We start from the raw sequence: 25,385 nt of genomic DNA, 5'->3' as shown, positions 1-25,385 counted from the left end.
CTGCAGCCTCGAACTCCTGGGCTCAAGTGATCCTCCCGCCTCAGCCTCAGCAGAGAAGCTGCAACCATAGGTCCACGCTCAGCTAATTTTTATTTTTTTATTTTTTTATAGAGACGGGGTTTCACTGTGTTGCCCCGGCTGGTCTTGAACCTCTGGGCTCAAGAGGTCCTCCTGCCTCACCCTACCAAACTGTTGGGATTGCAGGTGTATGCCACTGCGCCCAGCCCTGTTTCTATGTTTTCTATACACATAAATGGTAAATATTTTTGTAGAATATTTACCAAGTTTCCTAAAATGCCCCTACAATTTAAAACATGACATGTTATTACTAACTAAATTAATACAGATAGCCGTATTTGGAAAAACAGCAAATTAAGTGAATAAACATTTAAAAAACTTTTTAGGCCAGGTACAGCAGACCATGCCTGTAATCCTAGTGCTTTGGGAGGCCGAGGTGGGAAGATCACTTAAAGCCAGGAGTTGAAGACCAGCCTGGGTAACATAGGGAGACCCTGTCTCTAAAAAGAAAAAAAAGATTTAATCAAACAAGAATTAAAATACAATCACACCCACATATGTAATCACATGATTGAAAGCTGCAAATTTTAGTTATTTTCAAATTTAAAACAGCAATATCTATCACAAAGCTATTATCTGGCTTTCTTTCAACAGGGACCCACTAGGTACCAGGATGCCCCTTTTATACTTGCTGACTAAAAGGGTAATTTATGTTCCTAATAGTACCATGTGACGCAAAAGCACCTTCTGAGTCATCACAAAATGACTCGCGTGTGTAGTACTATATTACAGTTATTTAAGTGGGTTTTATGACAATTACTTGAAATATGAGAATTATGGCCTATCTGTTGCTTTTTTGGTTCCATCTCTCAGTGGATGCAGGAATTCCATCCTGTCCTCTCTAAGAGAGGACCTTAATTCGAGCACTGTCAACAAGAGTTGGTGCTGCCTGGCTTGCTGCCCCTCAGCTGTGGCTCTGCAGTCATGTTTCATGTTGGGTGGGTTTTTTTTTCTACTTCTTCTTTTTGTTTAGAGACATGGTCTTGCTCTGTCACCCAGGCTGGAGTGCAGTGGTGTGATCACTGCGCACTGCAGCCTCAATCTCCTGGGCTCAAAGCCATCTTCCTGCCTCAGCCTCCTGAGTAGCTGGGACTACAGGCACAGGCCACCACGCCTGGCTAATTTTTGTAGAGACGGGGCTTCACTGTGTTGCCCAGGCTGATCTTGAACTCTTGGGCTGAAGCTGTCCTCCTGCCTCGGCCTCCCAGAGTGCTCAGATTATAGGCATAAGCCACTGTTGCCTGACTCAAAACCATCCTTACCTCAAAGGCAGGTGTTACTCGATAATTCTATCCTGGCCCCTTCAAAGTGAGCTACCACTTTGCTTCCTCTGAAGGGCTTCAACACATGGGCGTGGAAACGCTTTAGCAAAATTTCCTGTTGTCTTTGCGTAGCACAGAGCTGTGCTGGCTGTGCCGCCTGCCCTTACCTTGCCAACATGATGTTGGAGTTTGGGTTGCTGGTGGCGGGCCCGGTGGGGCTCCACTTGATGGTGTAGATCTCTTTATTGTGAGCCTGAAGATCGTGGATGCACACCTCCTGTTTCATGCTCCAGATCTACAGAATACAGCAGCCACAACATGAGCAAAAGCCTTCCCTACATCCGGGAACGATGTGCAATCATTCCTCCTGGGGGCGCACATGGGGCCCATGGCAGGGTCGGGGGTGCACAGTGACGAGAAAGGCTGTGGGGAGGCTGGGATTCTCAGTGGAACCACGACTGAGAAATCGAAGTTCACCGGATGACAGAGGAAGGGAGGGTGGTCAGTAATAAATAATCCTCATGGAAGAGTGACTGTGAGACCGGCATCAAGTGCCTGGGGTTGTCTGGGATTAAACAGCCCACCCCTTGCCATGCTGACTCTACCTTCAATGTCATGTCATCCGAGCAGGAGGCCAGCAACATTCCAGAAGGATCCCATTTGATGGCGTTGACTTCGTTCTGAAAGAGAGCAGAGAGTCTGAAAAAGACATCAGGGCCTGTGAGCAGATGAGGTCGCCTTCCAGCAGGGGGCAGCAGTGCGTCACCGTCACTGCAGAAGGTCTTCGGTTCACCCTGACATCCAAGAGCACAGCCCAACCAGCCGTCTAGTTTCCTCTTTTTCTCACTTTGCCTTTTTTATTTATATAAAACCACAGCCCTATACCACACATCACCAGCCACCCTCATCCATATTTCGTTAAGAAAAAAACCTTCCCTGCTAGGAAGGAAGGCAAGCGAAGAATTCACATACCATAATACGCAGCAAATAAAACCAGTAAAACCAGTCACTTTTTAAATTGGCCTTTGAAAATCACTTTCCTATGCACTTTTCTTTTTCAGACAGGGTATCACTCTGTCTCCCAGGCTGGAGTGCAGCGGCAGGATCACAGGTCCTTGCGGCATGAACCTCTTGAGCTCAAGCAATCCTCCTGCCTCAGCCCCCGAAGTAGCTGGGACTACAAGCAGGCACCACCATGCCATGTATGTATGTATGTATGTATGTATGTATGTATGTATGGTGTTTTTATAGAGACGGGGTTGCCCAAGCTGGTCTTGAACTCTTGGGCTCAAGCGATCCTCCCACTTCGACCTCCCAAAGTGCTGGGATTACAGGTGTGAGCCACCATGCCAGGCCTCTTACACACTTTTAGTGCAACAGTTCCTCCCCGTGACCACACCCATTAGAAGGTATTTCTCTCCTGCAGGCGAGTGGAGATGGAGGGAGGGGTAAACACGAGAAGTGAACCTTCAGCTATTGTGGAGTTCAAGCGGGGTTAGGGCTGATCCAGGTGGAAGGTGGGCGACCCAAATGCACACACAGGTGGACACACATGTGCGAGGACAGTGAGAGGCAAGTGCTGAGTGGCACAAACACACACGGCACAGGCAAAATCCTGGCTTGGGGCTCATGATCAGCACAGCTAGGTAGCAAAAAGCGCAGACTTAGGACACCTGGGGACCACGAGACTAAACCCTGGAGAATAAAGGTGAATGAATGTACCCGGGGGCCAACGGAGACAGGGACACTCCCGAGACAGGCATGTATAAAAGAACCACCTGTGGCAAAGGCTCAGCTGGGGAACAGCCTGCCCAGGAGAAATGAGGGGACATGGCATACCAGCCTGGGGCTCCCTCGGGCCCCATATATCCAGTACAGTCCCACTATGTGACACCTGCTGTCCCGGCCTAACAATTAACTAATTTCATACTCATGCTGGAGAGGGAGCTGAGGGGTGTGAGTACACGCACGCATAGGTGTCTGCGAGGGTGAAATGTGTATGCCAAGGCCAGCAAGGGTGGCTCTGACTGCAGCCGTTCAGAGGAAAACCTACGGGCCCAGGAATGTGGAGCTGGTCACCATGGGCTGTTCCTAGCCAAACCAACGCAAAGGAACAAATAACTTCCTGGGAGTGGATCCCTCGCTCTGCAATGCAAGCCCAAGTTCCTGGGCCACCTCCAGAGCTGGCTCATGGGTCTCCACTCAACCCCACTGAGCTAGAGCTTTGTTCAGGGCCATTAGCTGCATTAAGACCCACTTAAAGGGCCAAGGCCTGTGCTGGCAGCAAGGGCCTGGGCAGGACACCTGGGAACCACAGATAGTGTGTGCAGCTGTTAAAAATTTGCAGATAGTCCAGGGTTAGAGGAGAAATAAGTTTAGACTGGGACAAGAGAGTCAGTTTGGAGCCAAACAGATGTTAACAGGACGATAGGTGCCTATGCTCCAAAAGCGCCTTCCTTTGGGACAGGGACCCCTGGGCCAGGGGCAGGGAGAGGTAGACACTAGGGGAATGAGGACAAGGGAATTTACATCAGTTAAGTTAGTGGCACGATGGCAAATCTCCAGGGACCGTGATCATCCTCCCCTGCTTTAACAGGGAACCCCCCGCCACCGCAGAGATATTCTGGGTGCTAGTGAGAGAAAGGCAAGATGCCATGGTCCCAGCGTTGATGCACTCTGCATTTTCTGGGAGAGGCAGACATGCAGGCCAGCAGCTACTGCCAGGGCTATGGCATTCACGTGGTCAATGGGAGCTCAAGGGGTGCCATGAATCCTCCCCAGGGCATGCAGAGGATACGTGAATGGGCCTGGAGAGTGGGGAGGATTCTGCTGTGGTTCCAGGCAAGGCTCAGCGTGGGTCAAGGTGCTTGGCTGTATGTGTCGTTGGGAGGACAGAGGTACAGGGCGTTTTTGGACACTAGCCCAGGTGGCCCAGGAAAGGGAGGCCTTCTCCTCCTGTCAAGGTTGGAGGTCGAGGCTAGTGAATGGGTTTACCAGCAGATTGGAGATTGTAGAAGGTTAGAGACCATAGAAACTGGCTAAGCTGAGAGAGATTTGGTGAACGACCGGGAAGCCCTCAGAGGCGACATGGCCACACTAAGGAATTTGCTAAGTCAGCTGTTGTTCACACTGTTGTTCCCTGGTATATCATGGGTTTTTGTTGTCAGCCTCTGCTTGCCTTTAGGATTTTCTCTGTCATTGATTCTGGTGTTTGATGACCATATGCCTAGGTGGACAGGTGTGGTTCTGTTTATATTTGTTCTGCTTGAAATTCGCTGAGCTTCTTGGATTAAATGTTGATGTTTTCCACCAAATTTAGGAAAACTTGGCCGTTAGTGCCTCACATGATTTTTCTGTTCCATTCTTTCTTCTCTCCCCATCACACATATAGGTTTAGGGTCCCTGATAGTGTCCCGTAAGTCATTAAGCCTTTATGCAATTTTTCGATCTTTTATCTATTCTTCAAATTGGCCAATTTCTATGCTCTCTAACCTTACTTCCGCAATCTCCCACCTGCTGGTAAACACTGATGTGGTTTAGATCTGTGTCCCCACCCAAATCTCAGGTGGAATTGTCATCCCCGATGCAGAGGTGGTGCCTGGTGTGAGGTGTCTGGATCATCTGCCACTCCTCCCACCTCTTGCCCCTGCTCTGGTCATGTGTGATGCCTGCTCCTGCTTCACCTCCCGCCATGGTTGGAAGCTTCCTGAAACCTCCCCAGAAGCAGATGCTGCCATGCTTCCTGTATAGCCTGAAGAACTGTGAGCCAGTTAAACCTCCTGTCTCATAAATTACCCAGTCTCAGGTATTTCCTTAGAGCAATGAGAGAATTGAGAACTGCCTAATATACCCCACCTATTAAAACTTTCATTTCAAACATTATATTTCTCAGTTCTCAATTCCTTTTTTTTTTTTATGTTTTAAAGAAACAGGGTCTTGCTCTGTTGCCTAGGCTGGAGTGCAGTCGTGCTATCGTAACTCACTGCAGCCTTCATCTCCTGAGATGTGACTACAGGTGTGCGTCATCATACGCAACTAGCTACTTTTAAAAATTTTTTTGTAGAGACAGAGTCTTGCTATGTTGCCCAGGCTGGCCTCAAACTCCTGGCCTCAAGCAATCCTCTGGCCTCAGACTCCCAAAGTGCTGGGATTATAGGCATAAGCCACCACACTTAGTCTCCATTTGTTTTTTAATGACGTATCTTTTTCCATTCACTGCAGATGTGCCCCGTCTATTCATTCATTGTGAGCACTGTTTCCTTGATGTCCTCTACATGTTTCTCATAGCTACCTTAAAGGCTTTGCTGCCAAATCCACCATCTAGGTCATTTCTGAGCGAACTTCTCACTGCTGACCCCAAACTGGGTCAATCCAACCACCATGGTTACCACGGGGTAACCATGACAGCTCAAATAGCCAAGGGGCACAGAAGAGCTGGTCTGCTGCTGCAGTATCTTTTAATTCCAGGCACACAAGAATCGGCTCCCACATCACATTCTCACGAACTCGAGACCAGTGACAAGAACTCTCACTTACTGTGTGTCCCTGGAAGGTTTTGACTGGGCGGTCACAGCCGAGCCTGCACACATGGATACACATGTCTGTGCTACAGGAGGCAAAGGTCGTGTTGTTCTGCCAGTCCACATCAAGGGCAGGCGCTGCAGCAGGGAGGGAGGACATCTGCAGTTATTCACTGTGTGCACAGCTCCATGAATTTACAATAATGAACAGCACAGTCAAGAAGCCTCTTTAGTTTACTTATTTATTTATTCTAGAGACAGGGCCTGCTCTGTCACCCAGGCTGGAGTGTAGTGGTGCGATCATGGCTCACTGCAGCCTAGAATTCCTGGGCTCAAGGGATCCACCCACCTCAGCCTCTCGAATAGCGCATGCCACCACGCGTGGCTAATTTAACTTTTTTCTTTTTGTAGAGATGAATTCTTGCTATATTGCCCAGGATGGCCTTGAACTCCTGACTTCAAAGTATCCACCCGCCTCGGCCTCCCAAAAGTGTTAGGGTTATAGGTGTGAGCCATTGCACCCAGCCAAGAAGCCCCATTTACTGACATGATAAAAACGTCTCAAGTGTGAACACAGTCTTTCTTTCTTTCTAAGACTTTAAAGACCCTCTCCTGCCACGTTGGCAGGGATGACAAGACGTCCTGGGAGAGAGGCTCCATGACACTTCCTGCACCCCACGGCTTGCAGAATCTCCCGCTCCCATGGCACAGTTAAGAAGGGCAGGTGAGAGGGCCGCCCTGCCTGCTCTGTACCTTGCTGCTTCCAGCGGCACTGCTACAGTGAGCTGATTTGATGTGATTTTAGACAGAGAGGAGAAAATAGGAAAGAGTTCATGTCCTATGTTCATGATACCTCAATATGAAAAATACTCTCCCGTAACACATTAAGGCATCCCCTTAACTATGGGATAATTAGAGTCAATGAGAACCCCTTTGGGGATGAAATGGGACGCGCGCTTCAGGGCCTGTGACCAACACCCTCCCTGACTTTGCGTCTTTCCAAGTCCAGGTGGCTCAGGGTCACAAAGACAGAACAACGGGGAGCTGACCTCCCCTTGTCGTTTAGTTACAGCTATGGGTCTCATTCTCTACCTTCTGATTTCTTTTCTAGGATGGCAGCTGGGAATCCAACAACTTCCCAATGTACCAAAATGGCCAGGGCACTCGTTAAAAGCCAGGCCCTGGTTCTGTCCTCAGAGTGTCTGACTCCACAGGGCTGGACCATGCCCTGAGAGGCACTGGAAGCACAGGTGACAGCAAGGGTGCTGAAGTACTAGCAACTGGACCACATTCCTCGTTCTGCCTCTTTACTGACGTGCAGCTGCAGGCTGACGGTTTCCTGGAGTTTCAGCTACACATGTGGATGTTGCCAGTAATCCCAGACAAGGGGGAGCGAGACGAGGCATCTCAGGGGATCAGCAGTGCCTGGGACAGGGAGTGCACTGGAGGTGTGGAAGGTCCCACGGTGGCGGCCACCGTGCACTCTCATCCTCTTCTGTTTCTGGGGAAGCGTGGCTTCAACTGCTCACTCCTGTCCTCTAGCAAAGAGTGGGTCTGTGGCTGGCAGCGAGCATCTGTTCCAACTTCTCTCAGGCGTCCACGGGCTGCAGGGGTCACCCGCATTCCTAGGGGCCAGCAAGGGCGCTGTGCTCAGGTCTCTGGTCTCTTTCCACCGTGGGGGCCAAAGCAGCAGATCACGTTCCCCGGGCTTCTTCCCACCTCATGCCAGAGAACTGATGAGCAGCAGAAAAGGCCATGCAATGCTGAGACGGGAGGGCACAGGGGAAGAGGCAGCTTCTCTGGTGATCTCTTCCCTTCCCCTGAAGGCTCTGAGCAACCCCACCCTCTTACTAAGGATCATCATGAGGCTTCTTTTGCGGAGAGGACATCCACAACCAGCCCTGTGTCTGGAACCCCGGCTATCAAAGGGAATGACTTAGGGATGTGAAACGTACTGTGCTCCATTACATGTGAAATGGAGGGAAGGGCCAATTTAAGTTCATGCCAATTTAAGGGGGTAATGTCTTACGGGGCAGGGAGCTTGGGGTTTCAAGAGCTAGTCGTTTGCATCTGACCACCTCTCGTAATCCTGCGCTTCCCATGCAAGCCCATGGAAATTACTTTAAGCTACTGAGTGCGCTCCATGATGCCCCCAGGAGAGGAGGCGGGGTTAGGGCAACTCTACAAGTCTGCCCAGCCAAGAACTCTCATTGGTTTTCCTAGATACTAGGGTCCATTCTGTTATTTGCCAAGTTACGTTCTCCAAGGTAGCTGCAAACACTGAATTAGCCAATAATGAAGCACTGCTTCTAGGGTAAAGAGAGGGTTAGCTTCTGCTAGGCTCTGGCCACCATGTCCTTACTGATCGACCAATACAGAAACTCATATGTGTTTTTTGTTTTTTTCTTGGAGATAAAGTCTTGCTGTTGCCCAGGCTGGAGTGCAGTGGCACAATCACAGCTCACTGCAGCCTCAAACTCCTGGGCTCAAGCAGTCCTCCTGCCTTAGCCTCTCGAGTAGCTAGGACTATACATGTGTGCCACCACGCCCAGTAAATTTCTTTTTTTTTTGAGACAGGATCTCGCTCTTGTCACCCAAGCTGGAGTGCAGTGGCACAGTCTTGGCTCATTGTACCCTCAATCTCCTGGGATCAGGTGATTCTCCCACCTCAGCCTCTCTAGTAGCTGGGACGACAGGTGCACGCCACCACTGAAAAATGCCCGGCTCATTTTTTCAAAGATGTTTTTGGCAGAGATGAGGTTTTGGTGTATTGCCCTGGCTGGTCTCAAAATCCTGGGCTCAAGTGATTCTCCCACTTTGGCCTCCCAAAGTGCTGGGATTACAGGAATGAGCCAACACACCCAGCCACGTGTGTTTCTTAAAGCCAGGCAGCACTGAACTGAGAAGAATCCAACTTTCTCTGAATGCTAACCATCGATTGCCCCTGCCCTTCCTTGGTCTTTAAGAGGTGCAACCTTCCATGTGTTTATCCTTCATAAGCACAGGAACCCCATTCGCTTCCCCATCCAGTTGCCCCACCAGGCGGAAGGTGTGGGTGGGAGGACGCGGGTGTCAGCAGTGGTCTTTTCCACATCTGAGATCATCTCTCTTTTGTTCCATCCCCAGCAGCGTGTTTCGTGACAGCCCCACGGTTCTTGACGCATTTTCTTGGTTCTCATTTACAACATCACCTCAGCTAAACAGCAAACTTCTGGTCCGGCCTCTGCACTTGGGCGTGTGATTAATATACCTGGAAATGTGACAATTTGGCGAGCGGTCCAGGAGATGGCGACCAGCATCTGATGACTCCTCCATCTAAAGCAAGCTGGTTCAACCTGCGGCCCAGGATGGCTTTGAATGTGGCCCAGCACAAATTTGTAAACTCTCTTAAAACATTAAGAGGTTTTTTTTTCTTTTTTTTTTTTTTTAAGCTCATCAGCTATTGTTAGTGTTAGTGTATTTTATGTGTGGCCCAAGACAATTCTTCTTTCCATGTGGCCCAGGGAAGCCAAAAGATTGGACATTCGTGATCTAAAGAGAGGTCCCCCCGCCCGCCACCATGCTCAGGTGGTTAGCCCCACTCTGAGTCAGCTCCTGCAGCCACGATGCTTGGCACCACGTGGGTGAATGGCCGGTAACAGGGCTGAGCTACACTGGGGGGCTCTGTGCCCTCTCTCCCATGCATAGGCCAGTTTGGTTTAATAGCCCTCATTCTTCTGGGTCCAGCCAGACATCTTCTTTTTGAAATACGTAGAGATTTACAGGGAGCTGCAAAGGTAACACAGAGAGGTCCTGTGTCTCCTTCACCCAGGTTCTCCTGAGGGTTACATTTTGCATAGCTGTAGCGTTGTATCAACCCTGGCAAGTTGACACTGGTGCAATTTGCCTGTAGAGTGCTGTCATTTTATCACGTGGGTAGATGTGTATCGCTGCAATTGAGACCAGAACTGTTCCGTCGCCACTAAGATCTCCCTCAGCTACTGTATCAGCACACGACCGCTCCTCACATGCTTCCTAAACTCCCACACCGCTGGTGGGTCCCAGGTTTCCATCATTTCATCATCATGAGAATGTTACATAAATGAAAGCACAGAGCATGCAACCTTTTGAGACTGGCTTTTGTCACTCAGCAAAATGCCCTTGAGATCTCTCCTGGCTGTGGTGCATCAACAGTTCATTCCTTTCCGCGGCTGAGTTTCACTGCACCATGAGGCTCTGAGCTGAGGCTTCCTGTTGCGGTGACTAAGGGCGCCCCCATGAGGTATCAGTGGGGAAAAGCTAGTGGGGCAAGGCAATGTCTCCTATCGCCCCATTAAACACCAAACCTGCCATAGCCACAGAAAGACGCTCCTCACAGCTCTTCCCAGCTGCGTTTTACCTGGAAGAGTTCAACGTTCATGTTGAACGTTCTCTAACACACTGACTGACACGAAAAAGAGAGCAAGTAACGCCTGGATACATGTGACCTGCCGACGGGAACTGGGTCTACCTCATGGCCAGCCAGATTACAGGTGAGAAGCTCACGCAATTCAGAATAATGCGGTTTGTGGTCTTCCCGGGTCAGCTGGGTAGAAAACCCTTCCACAGGGCCCTGGGGACACTTTGGGAAAGATTCTTTTCTGCTGAAACACTTTACAGATGAATTCTTAAGATACAAGTGTTAAAGGAACCTTATTGATGTTTACCTCAGGCGTATTTTTCTCTGAAAAACAAGCCAGAGACATCCCCGCCTCACTCCCGGGGTCTGCGTGTCTGGTATTCTAGGGCTGTGAACCTGTCACGACATCCTTCCTGCCTACAAAGGTAGGTTTTGGCACGTAAGCCAAACGTGACGGAACTCCATTGGGAAGGGCATTCTCACTAGCCACCTGCTTTGATTTGCAGCCTAGAGCACAGAATAGCAAGTGTCTGGCATGGAGATGACACACAGATCACAGGCTGTAGGTGGGGTTGCCAGGGGCCGGGGGAAAGATGGAATGGGCATAGGGTTTCCCTTTGGGGTGAAGAACACTTTCTGGAGGATCTAGTGCACATGCTACCTGCATTGGGAGCCTTTTGTCTCTAATATGCCCAGCACCTTGATCAACAGTGTTCAATTAAAGCAACACCAGTAACAAATTGCCCTGGCAGCCCTGAGAGGTGTGTTTGCTGTGGGTCCCAAGCTGTGCAGGAGTGGCTCTCCCTCTCCAGGGCAGCAGAGCAGAAACAGTGTCCTCCCTGAGTCTCCCTCACTCTCTGAGCTGCCTGTATGAGGAGTCCCTGCTGAAGTACTGCATGGAAAATAACAGACGTGGGTGCCTATGCATCTGACACAATTGTGCCTCAACAGGACCTTTGGTTCATGCTCTTGTTTCTTGCAGGGCCCATGTCCCCTGCCTGGAGCCCTCCCCAGGCACCAATGAGCTGTTCTGTCTTGGACGGTCGTTGGGGTTAGCCCTCCCATTCAGAACATCATTTAAGCACCCCAAGCTGCCTGAGAAGAAAGACACTCGGATCTCCTCCCGGACATGCCCCAGGGACAGCTGATAGAACAGTCAACTTTCGCCCCACATATTTAGGGATTCCTTCAAGATGGATCAGACATTTGCCCTTAAGGGAAGTGGCACGCAGCCACTTCTGTCCATTTTAAGCCAGTCTAACGTCTTCCAGTAGTCTATGAGCTCTGCGGGTGGCCATCTGTCTTTGTTTTAAGAGGCTGTGTCTAACATCAGGACTGAGTTACACAGAGGAGGGAGGTGGGAAAGAAAATGAAGAATCATTTTGGGAGACTGAGGTGGGCAGATCACTTGAGGTCAGGAGTTTGAGACCAGCCTGGCCAACATGGCGAAACCCTGTCTCTACTAAAAATACAAAAATTAGCTGGGCGTGGTGGCGCACACCTATAGTCCCAGCTACTCAGGAGGCTGAGGCAGGAGAATTGCTTGAGCATGGGAAGCAGAGGCTGCAATGAGCTGAGAGTACACCACTGCATTTCAACCTGGGTTGAACAGGTAAAACTGTCTCAAAAAAACCAAAAACCAAAAAACAAAGAACAAAAACCCACGAAGAATCAGGTGGGAATCTGGAAAATTGGAATCTTTATAGACCCCTGGGCTGCCGCATGTGGCCTGGCCTGGCTCCAGTGCACAAAGGGATGGAGTTGTGTCCAGAGCAGCAGCCACACATCGGCGTAGGAAGGCGCTACCGCCACAGGCCCGAGGCTGCTCTCCCTACAGAGGCTTGCTTTCAAGGCCGGCCCTTGGCTAGCAACTGAGAATTTCGATTTCTAGACAGTTCCCACCCTTCCCTACAGACGCAAGTGGCTCACTCTGCTAACACTTGTTTGTGCAAACAGTGTGTTTATGCTGCACACCTGCTTTCCTTCTGGGGGGTCTGCAGTTTTGGCTTGTAGTAGGCACTGGGTGCTTACACTGCCAACCCCCAATAAAAACTCTGGGCACTGAGACTCTATGGAGCTTCCCTGGTATGCACTTCACAGGCATAGTTACACTTATTCCTGGAAGAACTCAGTGTGGCCTGTGAGAGTCCACTGGGAGAGGAGCCTTCGAAGCTCTGGATTTGGCCATGTGCACCGTTTCCCTTTGCTAATGTTGCACTAAATTCTTGTGCTGTTAGAAATCTTAGCTGTGAGTATGTTGAGTCCTGGGGGTCCTTGCAGCAAACCACCAATCCTGGGAGTGGTTTTGGGGAGCCCCCAAAACAGCATCCCTTTAGAACAGCAAGAGAAAGGAGGCTGCACTGCTTCTGTGGCTGGCTCACTGCAGTGTTTCAGAGCTCTGAGCAGGTGGGTGCTGAGGTCATCTCTATCTCGCAAACCTTAAGAGCAATCAATGCTTGCCACAAAATGGGTCTCCTTCTGACCAGTGAGGCCTCCTGGGCTCCACACTCTGTGCATTCAGTTACTTTAAGGGGCATTTCAGGATCTCATTCTGTCACCTAGGCTGGAATGCAGTGGTGCAATCACAGCTCACTGCAACCTTGATTTCCTGGCTCAAGCAATCCTCCTGCCTCAGCCTCCTAGGTAGCTAAAACTACAGGTGTGTACAACACCTGACTAATGTTTTATATTTTTTGTAGAAACGGGGTCTTGCTTTGTTGCCCAGGCTGGTCTAGAACTCCTGGGCTCAAGTGATCCTCCTGTCTCAGCCTCCCGAAGTGCTGGAATTACAGGCATCAGCCATAGTGCCAAGCCTAACTTTGGATTCTTATTAGTTTTTAAGACAGGGTCTGGCTCTGTTGCCCAGGATGGAGTGCAGTGGCGCAATCTTGGCTCACCGCAAACTCCATCTCCTGGGCTCAAGACATCCTCCTAACTCAACCTCCCGAGTAGCTGGGACTACAGGTGTGGACCACCGTGCCTGGCTAATTATTGTATTTTTTGTAGTGATGGGTTTCGCCATGTTGCCCAGGCTGCTCTTGAACTCCTGAACTCATATAATCCACCTGCTTCGGCTTCCCAAAGTGCTGGGATTACAAGTGTAAGCCACTGGGCTCAACCTGAATTATTATTTTTGAATTACAAAAAAAAAACAAAAAAACTCACCCGAATGAAAAGGAAACTGCTGTTTGGCTTCTCCTGTGTGGGCATCCCAAATTATTGTTGTCTGTGCTCGGCAAACAAAGGAAAAAGTTAGTAACTATTTTCGCAGTTTTCTCTGGAAACATTTATCATACAAGAAAAAGACAGTGAGCCCTTCTCCTTATAAACCCGCACTGTCCGATAGAGATAGAGAGTGAGCCTTATGAGCTAGTTTCAATTTTTCTAGGATCCACATTAAGAAGAAAGAAACTGGTAAAATTCATTAGCAATCTATTATATTTAACTCCAGTATTCCCCTAAATATTACCATTTCAACATGTAATCAGTATCAAAGCCTTGCTGGGATATTTGCCTTCTTTTTCTCCCATACCACATCATTAAAATACAGCATGTTTCAAACTTAGCAATCTGGATAGCCATGCTTGATGAACCCATCAGCCACATATGCTGGCATCTCCCTTAACTCATTTATGCCTGAGGTTGCAATTTTTTGAATTCTTGCAATCAGACCTTGGCAATGACCCTGAGCAGTAGGATATAAATAACTCCCACACGCTTAGCATTCCGATAATGGAACACTAGGCATAAAAGGGTTTAAGGACAGAGCATCCCTAACCAATACGTGCAAGAACTACCAAAATTGGTAGGAATTCCTGCTCATCCCCAAATGCCAAAAACTGTTGAAAAACCTGGAACAAAGCATCTCTAAAGATCTTTGTGGCATTTTTCCAAGTGAAGGGCTGCAGAAACAAGCATTTCTAAAAATGCCTCTGCCCATCCCTCCATAAACCAGGGACACTAGACATGGCAGAGCCATTGGCTTGCACTGGGGCCAGGCACCAATGTATTGGTCTAACAGTAAGTAGAAAGGTGAGTTCTCCCTTGGAAAACAAAGGAAATCATGAATTTTTATTAATTTACTGATGCTAGGAAGATACTTTGAAAACCAGCTCAATGAATAGCATTGGAGTTACATCTTCATCAACTGGAATTTTCAACTTAATTGGAAACTTTACACCTCTCTGTTAGTGACAGTCAAGATTTTGCTTTAAGAAGAAAGAGTTCTATTTTGTGTTGACTGTGGACATTTTCAGAGGAAAGCAAGCAGTGAGTGTCTTTGAAACTCGGTACTCCTGGGTTTTGGATCAGTTCTAGACCAATTCACATTTCTTTGTTGGGGTGTAACTCTTCTTCATTTAGCCACGCAAAAACAAATCTAACACTGCAGAGAATATATAAACTCTTTCACAGTTCTGACACCATTTCACATATTACATCAATGACTGGGTCTCTTATAGTTGATGTTTATGTTAAATATACATTGGACAAAAGAAAACAGTTATGCAAACATTTGAAGAATGTGACATACATTTTAGTCACTCTGTGTTGGTCAGCACCAGCATCCCCTAAGTTACATTTTCTCCCGAGTGTTACGTACAAGGACATTATTTTCACTCTTGCTGTGGTTGACTAAGTAATGATAGTGGATCGCACCCAACCCAAGAGACTAACATAATTCCACATATGCATTTTCACTGATCACACAGTCCATCACCTGGTGGAGTTAAGACTGAAAATCAGTGAGAAAAACAATCACGAATGTTAACAGTCTCCATGTAGGAAGGAGGCCGGCTATTTAACAAACAGAATTTTTTGTTAAATTTAGAATTCTATGGAAGTTAAAGGGCAGTAGTTACCGGTGACCAGGGCCTGAGTTCCCATCCCTCTGCACTCTGCACCAGCTGTGTGTCCCTAGGCAAATTAATAACCCTCTCTGGGCCTCCAGTTCGTCCTCTATAGAATGGGAGCGATCCTACTTGTGCCTGCCTCCTATCTTGGCAGTACTGGATGGGTTAACACAGGCAGTAGTGAAGTGCTTGATAAAGAAAAATGCTGTCATTTTCATGAGTTATTTTAATAACTCAAGCAGCAATTACTGAGAGCCTACTGAATGCACAGCAAAGTGCTGCATATGCATGTTACTTGAATTAGAACATCTTGGCAAAAATCCGATAGTAGCTACATAAGAACGTTTATGTGTCAACCACAGCAACTCAGCTTTTAAAATATCATAAACCAGGCTACCAAGTCTGAAAGAAAGGTTTCTTGGCTTAAAAGAGAGAGAGCAATTATGAATGAATGATTTGTTGACCTAGTTATACCCTAGTGCAGGACTTCACAAACTTTTTCTGTTAAGGGCCAGGTAGTAGGAATTTCAGGCTTTGAGGGCCATCCGGTCTCCCTTGCAACTGCTCATCTCTGCCACTGTAGCATGAAAGCAACCAAGGAGAAGTCTCAACAAAGGGGTGTGGTTGTGTTCCAATACAACTTTATTTAAATTAAAAAATCAGGTGAGGAGCCAGGCTTGGCCTGTGTGGGCCACAGTTTGCCAAATGCAATTATTTAATTTAGCAATTTCTCCAAAAGTGGGATGATGTTCAGAGGTCAAGTCTATCATTTTATTTATTTGTTTATTTATTTGAGACAAAGTTTTGCTCTTCTTGCCCAGGCTGGAGTGCAATGGCACGATTTTGGCTCACCGCAACCTCCACATCCCGGGTTCAAATGATTCTCCTGCCTCAGCCTCCTGAGTAGCTGGGATTACAGGCATGCACCACCACACCCGACTAATTTTGTATTTTTAGTAGAGATGGGGTTTCTCCATGTTGGTCAGGCTGGTCTCGAACTCCTGACCTCAGGTGATCTGCCTGCCTTGGCCTCCCAAAGTGCTGGGATTACAGGCATGAGCCACCGCGCCCAGCCAAGTCTATCATTTTATAATAACTTTCAGAACTAGAAAGACTAGAAAGCTCTGACTTAGTAAGGTTTTTTGTTTTGTTTTGTTTTTTGTTTTTGAGACAGAGTCTCACTCTTCTTCCAGATCCAGGCTGGAGTGCAGAGATGCAATCTCAGCTCACTGCAACGTCCTCTGCCTCCCTGGTTCAAGAGATTCTCGTGCCTCAGTCTCCAAGTGTCTGGGATTACAGGTGCCTGACACCATGCCCGGCTAAGTTTTACTATTTTTAGTAGAGGCTGGGTTTCACCATGTTGGCCAGGCTGGTCTCGAACTTCAAGACTTAGTAAGTTTTCAAGTTATCCTAAAATCATCACAAAATGCAAAGATTTGTGGAGGCCCGAGCATCCAGTATTCAGGCAATGTTTCCATTTGTTGTAGAAACACAAATTGATGTGAAAACACATCTTTTTTTTTTTTTTTTTTTTTCAATTCTAGATAATGTGCTTCTTTTCCAAAGCCATGACTTAGAATTCCTGCTGAGTCTCGGGAACGCACAACTGTTCCACGAAGGCTGTCTGGAGTCATGACTCCAGCCAGCCCTGTCGCTGGACAAGTGAGGGAAGTGAAATGCATAGAGGCTGAGGTTTCTGGCTGAATCAGACTCAGGCCCGGGATGAAGTCTGCATCTCCTTACTCTTTGTCCTTGGGTTCCCACCCCATGGATGGCTTTTAAATGCACCTGGAGTTAACGCCACCGTGTCTCCCTGCAGCCCTGTGCAGGTGCAGAGCAAGCCAATTCTAAACTGACTCTGTGGGCCATTGGGAGAGTGTGCCCTTGTAGCCAGGTTGCTTGACTGCTGCTCAGAGAAATCTGCAGTCTATGGTGGGAAGCAGCAGTTTATCAAACGAGGAAAGCCGAAGCCTGAAGAACACACACAGCCTGTGCCACTGAGGCAGGAGAATGGTGTAAACCCGGGAGGCGGAGCTTGCAGTGAGCTGAGATCCGGCCACAGCACTCCAGCCTGGGTGACAGAGCAAGACTCCGTCTCAAAAAAAAAAAAAAAAAAAAAAAAAAAAAAAAAAAAAAACAAAGCCTAAACAAATCCTTTTCGTTTCTTAAGGGGAAGTACAAAGCCTAAGAGTTCCAAGAAACCACGATGTTATTTTGAGATTAAAAATATATAACCACCTGTAGATCAAAGGGATGTATTTTAAGCTAATACTCACTTTGTCTACACCAGCACTCAAAATGTAATTCCCCTTTCTGTTCCATTTCAAGGCAAAGATGGGGCCTTTATGTTGGCCTAAGGTGCTGGCCAGGTTACCTGTTAGTAAAAAGAAACATGTTGACTTCAATGTCACGGTCTGTTCACTCAAGGGTTAAGTTCGGCAACTCCTCTTACCCGACCTCAGCTCGAGGGACACAGAACTCACCATCTTCCGTCCATATTCTTGCAAAACCGTCATATGAACCTGTAGCCAAGAGTGTTCCATTGGTCTGAGGGCCAGAAAGAGACAGAAATACACAAAAACAACTTAGGAGTGGCAGCACCAAAGCAGTTCAAAGAGCCTCTCCCAGAATCCCGCTACACTGGAACCATTTGCCACTGTGTGTTCTTTAATGACAGAATTAAAAATATCATGCTGAAAGTTATCGTGAAACTTTGTAGAAAATAAAAAGCAGCCAAACTGTGTGCATCCCATGTGTCAATGCATAGAATACCTGGTGCTGAAATCCCAAGGTGGAGAGTCACCTTTCCTGGGCTGCACATCGTATCTCTCCAGGAGAACTACCTCGGGGCTCCCAGCCTACCTTCCCGCCACGAGGTCACAGGCTCGTTTTGCTACGGCATGCTCACATGCAAAGATACGGCTACCGAACACACAGCTCGCTGCCTGCCAAATGCAGCCTTGTTAATACCTCTTAGAAGCCAAGACTGGCCGGGGGCAGTGGCTCATGCCTGTAATCCCAGCACTTTGGGAGGCTGAGGCAGGAGGATCACATTGGGTCAGGAGTACGAGAGCAGCCTGGCTGACACGGTGAAAACCCCATCCCCACCAAAAATACAAAAATTAGCCAGGTGTGGTGACGCGAGCCTGTTAACCCCAGCTATTTGGGAAGCTGAGGCAAGAGAATTGCTTGAACCCAGGAGGCAGAAGTTGCAGTGAGCTGAGATCACACCACTGCATTCCAGTCTGGGCAACAGAGCAAGACTCTGTCTCAAAAAAAGAAAGCCTACACAAAAAAAGAAGCCAAGAGCACCTCTCTGGCAGCCCATTAGAGTGGGGCTGAGCACACGGGACCACCTGCCTCCTATGTCTGCATGAGCTCCATCGCTGCAGTCCTCCCCTGGTGGCTGGCTGATTTTACCAATTTCAAAGTGCCCAGGGGGTGGAAGATGCTTACATTCCAGTCCAGTGAGGTGACATCTTTGTTACTTGGGACGTCGTGGCCCCCTTCTCGTATACAGTGCCTCAACACGAGCTGGGTGGAGCCCCCGCTGCTATTCTCATTCAGGTTCCATATCCTTGCAGTTGAGTCTCCGGATCTGCAGAAGAAAAACACAGGAGCCTCTGGCGTTTGGTTCGAACGGGTAAGAAGCTCTCCACAGCTTACTCCCTGGCCAGATGGCACTGTCGGCACGTGCTCTTCTGTCTTTTTCATACCTCTGGATCCCTGTTTCCCTCCTTGCCATCTCTGCATTTGGTAAGTTTAAATGCTGTTGTGTTCCTCATCACCACAAGAAGAAAATGACTCGGAACTACGGCTTCTCCACAGTATGAGACATGTAGAGAAGTGGCTCATAGAGCCACCCATTCCTCGGTCTGCCCACACTGGGGTAAGAAGTGGAGTGTGTGTTCCTTAAGGCAGAACTCCAGAGAAGGGCAAGCAGCCCGCATCTCCCATCTCCCCAACTCTGGAGCGCCCCCATCCTGACATCCTTACCCGGAAGCTAGCAAATCACTGACAGGATTCCAGGCACAAATGAACACCTCGGACTCATGGCCCCGAAGGACTGTGGCTTTGCTGGATGGAATCTCAACCTCTCCATCTACTTCCATTGGCTTCGCGTGATTATCTGTTACAGGAAACACAAAGAGACAAATGGCTTACCAATACAAGAGAAACACACTTAAAGGGCGCTTTTGTTTCCAGAAGTATTTGTTTTTATGTACTAAGTAATACTACCTCTGATGATCCCCTTTTCTTTTCTTTTTTTTTTTTTTGAGATGGAATCTTGCTCTGTCGCCCAGGCTGGAGTGCAGCGGCGCAATCTCGGCTCACTGCAACCTCCACCTCCCAGGTTCAAGCAATTCTCATGCCTCAGCCTCTCAAGCAGCTGAGATGACAGGCATGTGCCACCACACCTGGCTAATTTTTGTATTTTTAGTAGAGGCGGGGTTTCACCATGTTGCCAGGGTTGGTCTCAAACTCCTGGCCCCAAGTGATCCACCCACCCCAGTCTCCCAAAATGCTGGAATTACAGGCGTGAGCCACCGCGCCTGGCCTACCTCTGATGATTCTAAAGAAATCGTCGTTTTAGTGCAATTTAGTAAATATTTTAGGTTTCTTTATATTTTGACAGTCTCTAAATTTCATTGAGGAATAAAAACAATTTGCTAAGTGCAGTGGCTCACACCCAAAATCCCAGTGTCTCAGGAGGCTGAGGAGGGAGGATTGCTTGAGACCAGGAGTTCAACAGCAGCCTGGGCAACATAGCAAGACTCCATCTCTATTGAAAAAAACAAAACAAAACAAAACAAAAAACAAGAAATTAGCCAGGCATGGTGGTACACACCTGTAGTCCCAGCTACTCAGGAGGCTGAGTTGGGAGTATCCCTTGAGCCCAAGAGGTTGAGGCTGTGTGAGCTATGATTGTGCCACTGCACACCAGCCTGGGTGATAGTTACTCTTTATAACTGAGGCCAGCTAACTACAGCCCATGATCCAAACCTAGTCCCTGGCTGCTTCTGCATAAATAAAGTGTGACTGGAACATAGCCGCTCCACATGTTTGCAAATTGCCTATGGCTACTGTTATGGGCCAAACTATGTCCCCCTAAAATTCATATCTTGAAGCCCCAATTTCCAGGACCTCAGAATGTGGCTGTATTTGGAGATAGGGCTTTCAAAAAGGTGAGCAGGGTAAAAGCAGGTCCCAGGGGTGAGTCCTAACCCAATGGGACTGGTGTCCTTATGAGAAGAGGAGATCAGGACACAGACACAACCAGGGGAACGAGCACGTGAAGACGTGGAGAGAAGATGGTCTCTACACGCCAAGGAGAGAGGCCTTGCGAAGTAGCCAGCCCTGCCCACACCTTGATCTCAGTCCTCCAGCCTCCAGAACTGTGACAGCAAATTCTTAAACTGCCTGGCATGTGGCCTTTTGTTATGGCAGCCTGAGCTGACTCTCACAGCGGCTTCTGCACTATGACAGACTTCAGCAGCCGTGACACAGACTGCATGACCCTCAAAGCCTGGGACATTTACTGTCTGTCCCTGTAAAGAAAGTTTGCTAGCCCCTGGTTTATACTCCTGAGAAAGCAGCAATATAGCCTGATCATCAAACAATTAGCTATGGTTAACAGTTTCACAATACGGAGAAATGGTGAGGAATTGAGCATGCTTCGTCATATGTCTTTCATAAAGGTGCTTTGGTAGAAAACCTGGGAAACAAAAGCAATGTGATCTTAGACCTGTCACTAAGTAAGGAGTGCTGTTTATGTAAAAAATAAAATGCTTGGTGGTCCTGCTTGGCTCGAGAAGCCTGATACAAAAGATTCAAACAACAATGGGACTCTTCAATGTTGGTGTTTCTTCCATGCTCTTAAAGTGCCATCTGGCTGGAAGAGAGGAAAAACATCTTTCTGTGTGTGGCAGATCCACTGTCCCTGGCAATGGCAAGAGGGAAACTGGCAACTTAGCCAGCCACGCAGTGGCTGGGGGCCTGGTAACTCCAGGCAGGCGTGGCAGCCAGTATTTTCACTCTTATCAAAATGTGGCCTTCCAACGCTCCTGTCTCCACAGATTGGGCTGTGGGTCAGGCACGAGATGTGGGGTATGAGAAGGGGGTTGGGGTGGCTGTTCCAAAATTTCAACCAGGGTGAACTGGTCACATGCACCGAGGAGGGGGGCCAGACTCTTCTTTTCCTGCCCCACAATTGTGGGACCTTATCAATAAAAGGCTGGTGAGAGGTTTTTTTCCTTTTACCTGAGGCAGGTGGCCTTTCCGTCACCCTATTGCACTAGAAACGTTATTAACAATCTGGGAACCTTCCATTAAATGCTGGATCTGATTCTCCAGGGAATTTGTTAGCTGGTGCCTGTGGATGGTAACTTGTCACAGGGCTTGGCTTGGGCTGCAGCCTCATCAGAGGCATCTGGCTGGCTCTCTACACACCAGGAAGTTGTGGAGCCAAGACGTACCAGGTTTAAGACACCAACATCATAGCTCGATTTCAAATAAGGAGGAACACACACACATACACTACACCATGCACAGGCACGTACGCATGCACACACATGCATGCATGCACACACACACACGCATGCACACACACACACGCACATGCACATACACATACACTATACCATGCACAGGTACAGGTGCATGCACACACACACACACCCCCAAACGCGTGCACACACACACGCACACGCGCGTGCACACACACGCACACGCACACACTCACATGCACACACGCGCGCACAGGCATATACACGTGCAGATATACACATGTACAACATACATATGCACACATGCATACCCACGCACGCAAGTACACACACACACACACACAGTGCACCATACACGGTGCATATGCTCGCTCTGAACTTGCACCCTTAAGTGGCGTCCCTACGGGTGTATAGAGCAGTAGGTCTAAGTGGAGCAAGTTTTCTGAGTAGAAATTTGGGCTCTCTGTCTGACTTGCCACATACTCATGGGCAATCACCTAACAGGGACTGATGTCCTGGGGTTTTACAAAGACCAAATAAGCTAGCCAGGCGCGGTGTAATCCCAGCACTTTGGGAGGCCGAGACGGGCGGATCATGAGGTCAGGAGATCGAGACCATCCTGGCTAACACGGTGAAACCCCGTCTCTACTGAAAAAACACAAAAAAACTAGCCGGGTGAGGTGGCGGGCGCCTGCAGTCCCAGCTATTCGGGAGGCTGAGGCAGGAGAATGGCGTAAACCCGGGAGGCGGAGCTTGCAGTGAGCCGAGATCCGGCCACTCACTCCAGCCTGGGCCACAGACCGAGACTCCGTCTCAAAAAAAAAAAAAAAAAAAAAGACCAAATAAGCCTATGCCTAGTGTCTGGGGCCCAGTGCCCTTGGCAGGAACTGCAAGCTCAATAATTATACCATAATTAGGCCAAAACCCCTCAGCATGGAAAGTTGGAGGCTGAGACTAAAGATGTCCATGAACGAAACACTGTTGTTTATCATGGGCAATAATCATGTGTTACACGAGAGTTCTCAGATTAGCAACGCAGTACGATTTCCTAAAGTGGAAAATGACGGTAAAGAAGGTCAGGTCCAAGGGTTGTGATGGAAAAAATGGAACGGGAAGTTCTTCTGGCCAGATCATAAGCAAACACTAGAGAGCAGCTTCTAAGACATTTACAGCAGGCAGGGTTTTAAGAAGGCATTCGGATTTGCCCAAGAAGAAAACAATGAACCCAGAGAGGCCCATGGAACTCCCAGAGCCCCTGCACTCACTGACTGAATGTGCTCTGTTCTCTTCCCCATTCACCGTGGCCTCTCTGTTCTTCGATGGATTTTGCTGGGAAACGCTGGCTGAGGTCGTGGTGGCTGCAGTTGCTGCCGCCGTGGCCGCCGCTGCCGCCGCACTGGCTTGCTGCTGAGCGAGCTTCTCTCGGAATGCCTGCTGCCGCGTCTGCACCACATCGGGCATCACAGCATCTATCAGTGACAGGGACTCTATGGGGCGGCCGTCGAACACTGTGCCATCCTGGGGAAGCAAGCCAAGGTACAGCTGTCAGCTCACATAGGTGAGGGCTCTGGGAAAGGATTCTGCTCTCTGGACAGGAGAAGCGCAGGGAAGTGGGGCATAAACAGCTGGCTCCCAGCAACCAGGGGGCCACGGGGGAAGCAGCGTGGACCTGGAGCCTGGAAGCCTGGGGTGAAGGGATCCCATGGTGGGCAGGGGGGCAGGGAAGGGGACATGACAAGCTGTTGGTAAGAACTAAGTGTGACAGTTGTTCTAAGTGTCAAATCCAATTGGGGCACTGAGGACAAAAAGGCCATTTATTCTTGACAAAAAGTGCTCTCCCTGATGGCATGACTCTCAACGTGGGGGGAGGGGCGGTGACTGTGACTCCTTGGGGGGCATTAGGCAACGTCTGGAGACTTTTTTGGCTGTTACAACTAAGGGAGGAGAGGTGCTCCTGGCATCTGGTGGGTGGAACCCAGGGATGCTGCTCAACATCCAACAGTGCCCAGGATGGCCCCACCACAGAGAAACATGCAGCCCCAAATACTGAGTGCCGCGGTGGAGAAGCCTTGCCCAGGTGCTATCGCGAGTGTGCAAAATCTCTGCAAATGACCATCCATTATATGGGAGGGTAACGCTTCAGAAGCAGAGCCCAAATGAGATGCCCACAGCATTTAGGCCTGGATTCTGGGTCCACCTGTCCATGGGATTTAATAAAATAAGCACTTGCTGCTACCTGAAATGACTCCTTGGGTTCAGAGTTAGACTAACTAGAGCCGGGACACAAGTGACATTTTGTTTTGATTCACGTTTTTTTGACCATCCTTTGATTCTCTGATTTTCATTTACCATGAAAAACTTTCCATACACATTTAAAAATACAGCAGGAGGTTCTTTCCTTGTGAAGCATGCCAAATATTCAAATCAGGTGAACCTCAATACACCTTGGGGTTGTATCTGGATGTGCAAACACATGTTTATATGCTCTGAACCTGAATTACTTCAGAAGTGAGGAAGAATTGAAAGGCTCAGGTTTCAGCTGAACAATAACTAAATGAAACATCACTCCAGATGATTTCTAATTACAAGACAATATTCAAAATAAAAAAACCAACACAACCTATGTAAAGAACTAGCTGCATCACCACCTCAGGCACTCTCGGCCCTTGATTCCGGCCATGGGGTGGGCAATGGTGACCGATGGGTCCAGATGCTCCCACACCCCCTTCCCTCCTTCATATGTTCACACCCAAATGAACAAGCACATGACAAAACATGGTAACTGTCCAAGGTAGTAACAACATGTCCTCATTTAAACTCCGCGGGCACATTGTCTCTTTTTTCCCTTGGAGACAGAGTCTCGCTCTGTCATTCAGGCTGGAGTGCAGGGGCACAGTCATGGCTCACTGCAGCCTCAAACTCCTGGACCAAACTGATCTTCCTGCCTTAGCCTCCCGAATAGCTGGGATTACAAGCATGTGTCACTGCATCTGGCTAATTTTTTTTTTTTTTTTTTGGAGAGATAGGGTCTCATTATATTGGCCAGGCAGGTCTAGAACTTCTGGCCTCAGGCAACCCTCCCGCCTTGGCCTCCCAAAGTGCTGGGATTACAGATGTGAGCTACCGCCCCGGCATGTCTCACTTTTTAATGATTAGAAACCACTGTGACGAATGGGACGGTTTTTCATTAGCCCCTAGAGTGCTAGAATCTGGAGTACCAAGGAAAGGAAACGATGAAGGCTTCTCAACAGATGCGAGGTAGAAGGCAATGAGCACAGAAAAACAGACTCACAGCCGCCTTGAGATCCGAGGGCTGGCTGGACTTGGGGACAAGTCCTCTCAGACACACATGTGTGTGTGTTTTGCAGTGAAGACACTAGACAGGGCCAGAAGGAGTCAGCGGAAGATCCCGGGTACCAGGGGTTTGCCAGGGAAAAAGGAGCACGAGACAGGAAAAAACACCAGAATTTCTGAAGCCACAGCTTTGTGAAAAATGGCAGGCAAAAGTGCAAGAAAGAAAACAGGGACTGTGTACAGTGGCTCCCGCCTGTACTCCCAGCACTTTGGGAGGCCAAGGCGGGAGGATCGCTTGAGCCCAGGAGTTCAAGACCAGCAAGACCTCATCTCTACAAAAAATAAAAAAAATTATCTGGATGTGGTGGTGTGTGCCTATAAGTCCCAGCTGCTCAGGAGGCTAAGGCAGGAGGATCTTTTGAGCCAGGAGGTTGAGGCTGCAGTGGGCTATAACTGGACCACTGTACTCCCACCTGGGTGACAGAGAGAGACCCTGT

General features: G+C 48.6%; 1 protein-coding gene across 5 annotated transcripts in view; it reads right to left on the bottom strand.

Moving 5' to 3' along the window:
* Positions 1-25,385, bottom strand: part of TBL1X (transducin beta like 1 X-linked) — a 258,483-nt gene that overhangs the window by 8,452 nt on the left and 224,646 nt on the right. For all 5 annotated transcript variants that reach the window (XM_030933627.1, XM_010352860.2, XM_030933626.1 and 2 more), the window contains 9 exons: positions 22,860-23,112; positions 19,085-19,217; positions 18,545-18,686; positions 17,572-17,635; positions 17,365-17,462; positions 13,404-13,464; positions 5,877-5,998; positions 1,946-2,020; positions 1,508-1,635 (listed from right to left, as the gene is read on the bottom strand). In XM_030933627.1, the coding sequence (XP_030789487.1) occupies positions 1,508-1,635; positions 1,946-2,020; positions 5,877-5,998; positions 13,404-13,464; positions 17,365-17,462; positions 17,572-17,635; positions 18,545-18,686; positions 19,085-19,217; positions 22,860-23,112 (1,076 nt within the window). The remainder of the gene's footprint in view (positions 1-1,507; positions 1,636-1,945; positions 2,021-5,876; positions 5,999-13,403; positions 13,465-17,364; positions 17,463-17,571; positions 17,636-18,544; positions 18,687-19,084; positions 19,218-22,859; positions 23,113-25,385) is intronic.

The sequence above is a fragment of the Rhinopithecus roxellana genome, chromosome 7 (genome assembly GCF_007565055.1).
Source record: "Rhinopithecus roxellana isolate Shanxi Qingling chromosome 7, ASM756505v1, whole genome shotgun sequence".
Lineage (NCBI taxonomy): Eukaryota > Metazoa > Chordata > Mammalia > Primates > Cercopithecidae > Rhinopithecus > Rhinopithecus roxellana.
This window is presented reverse-complemented; position numbering and strand designations above follow the sequence as displayed.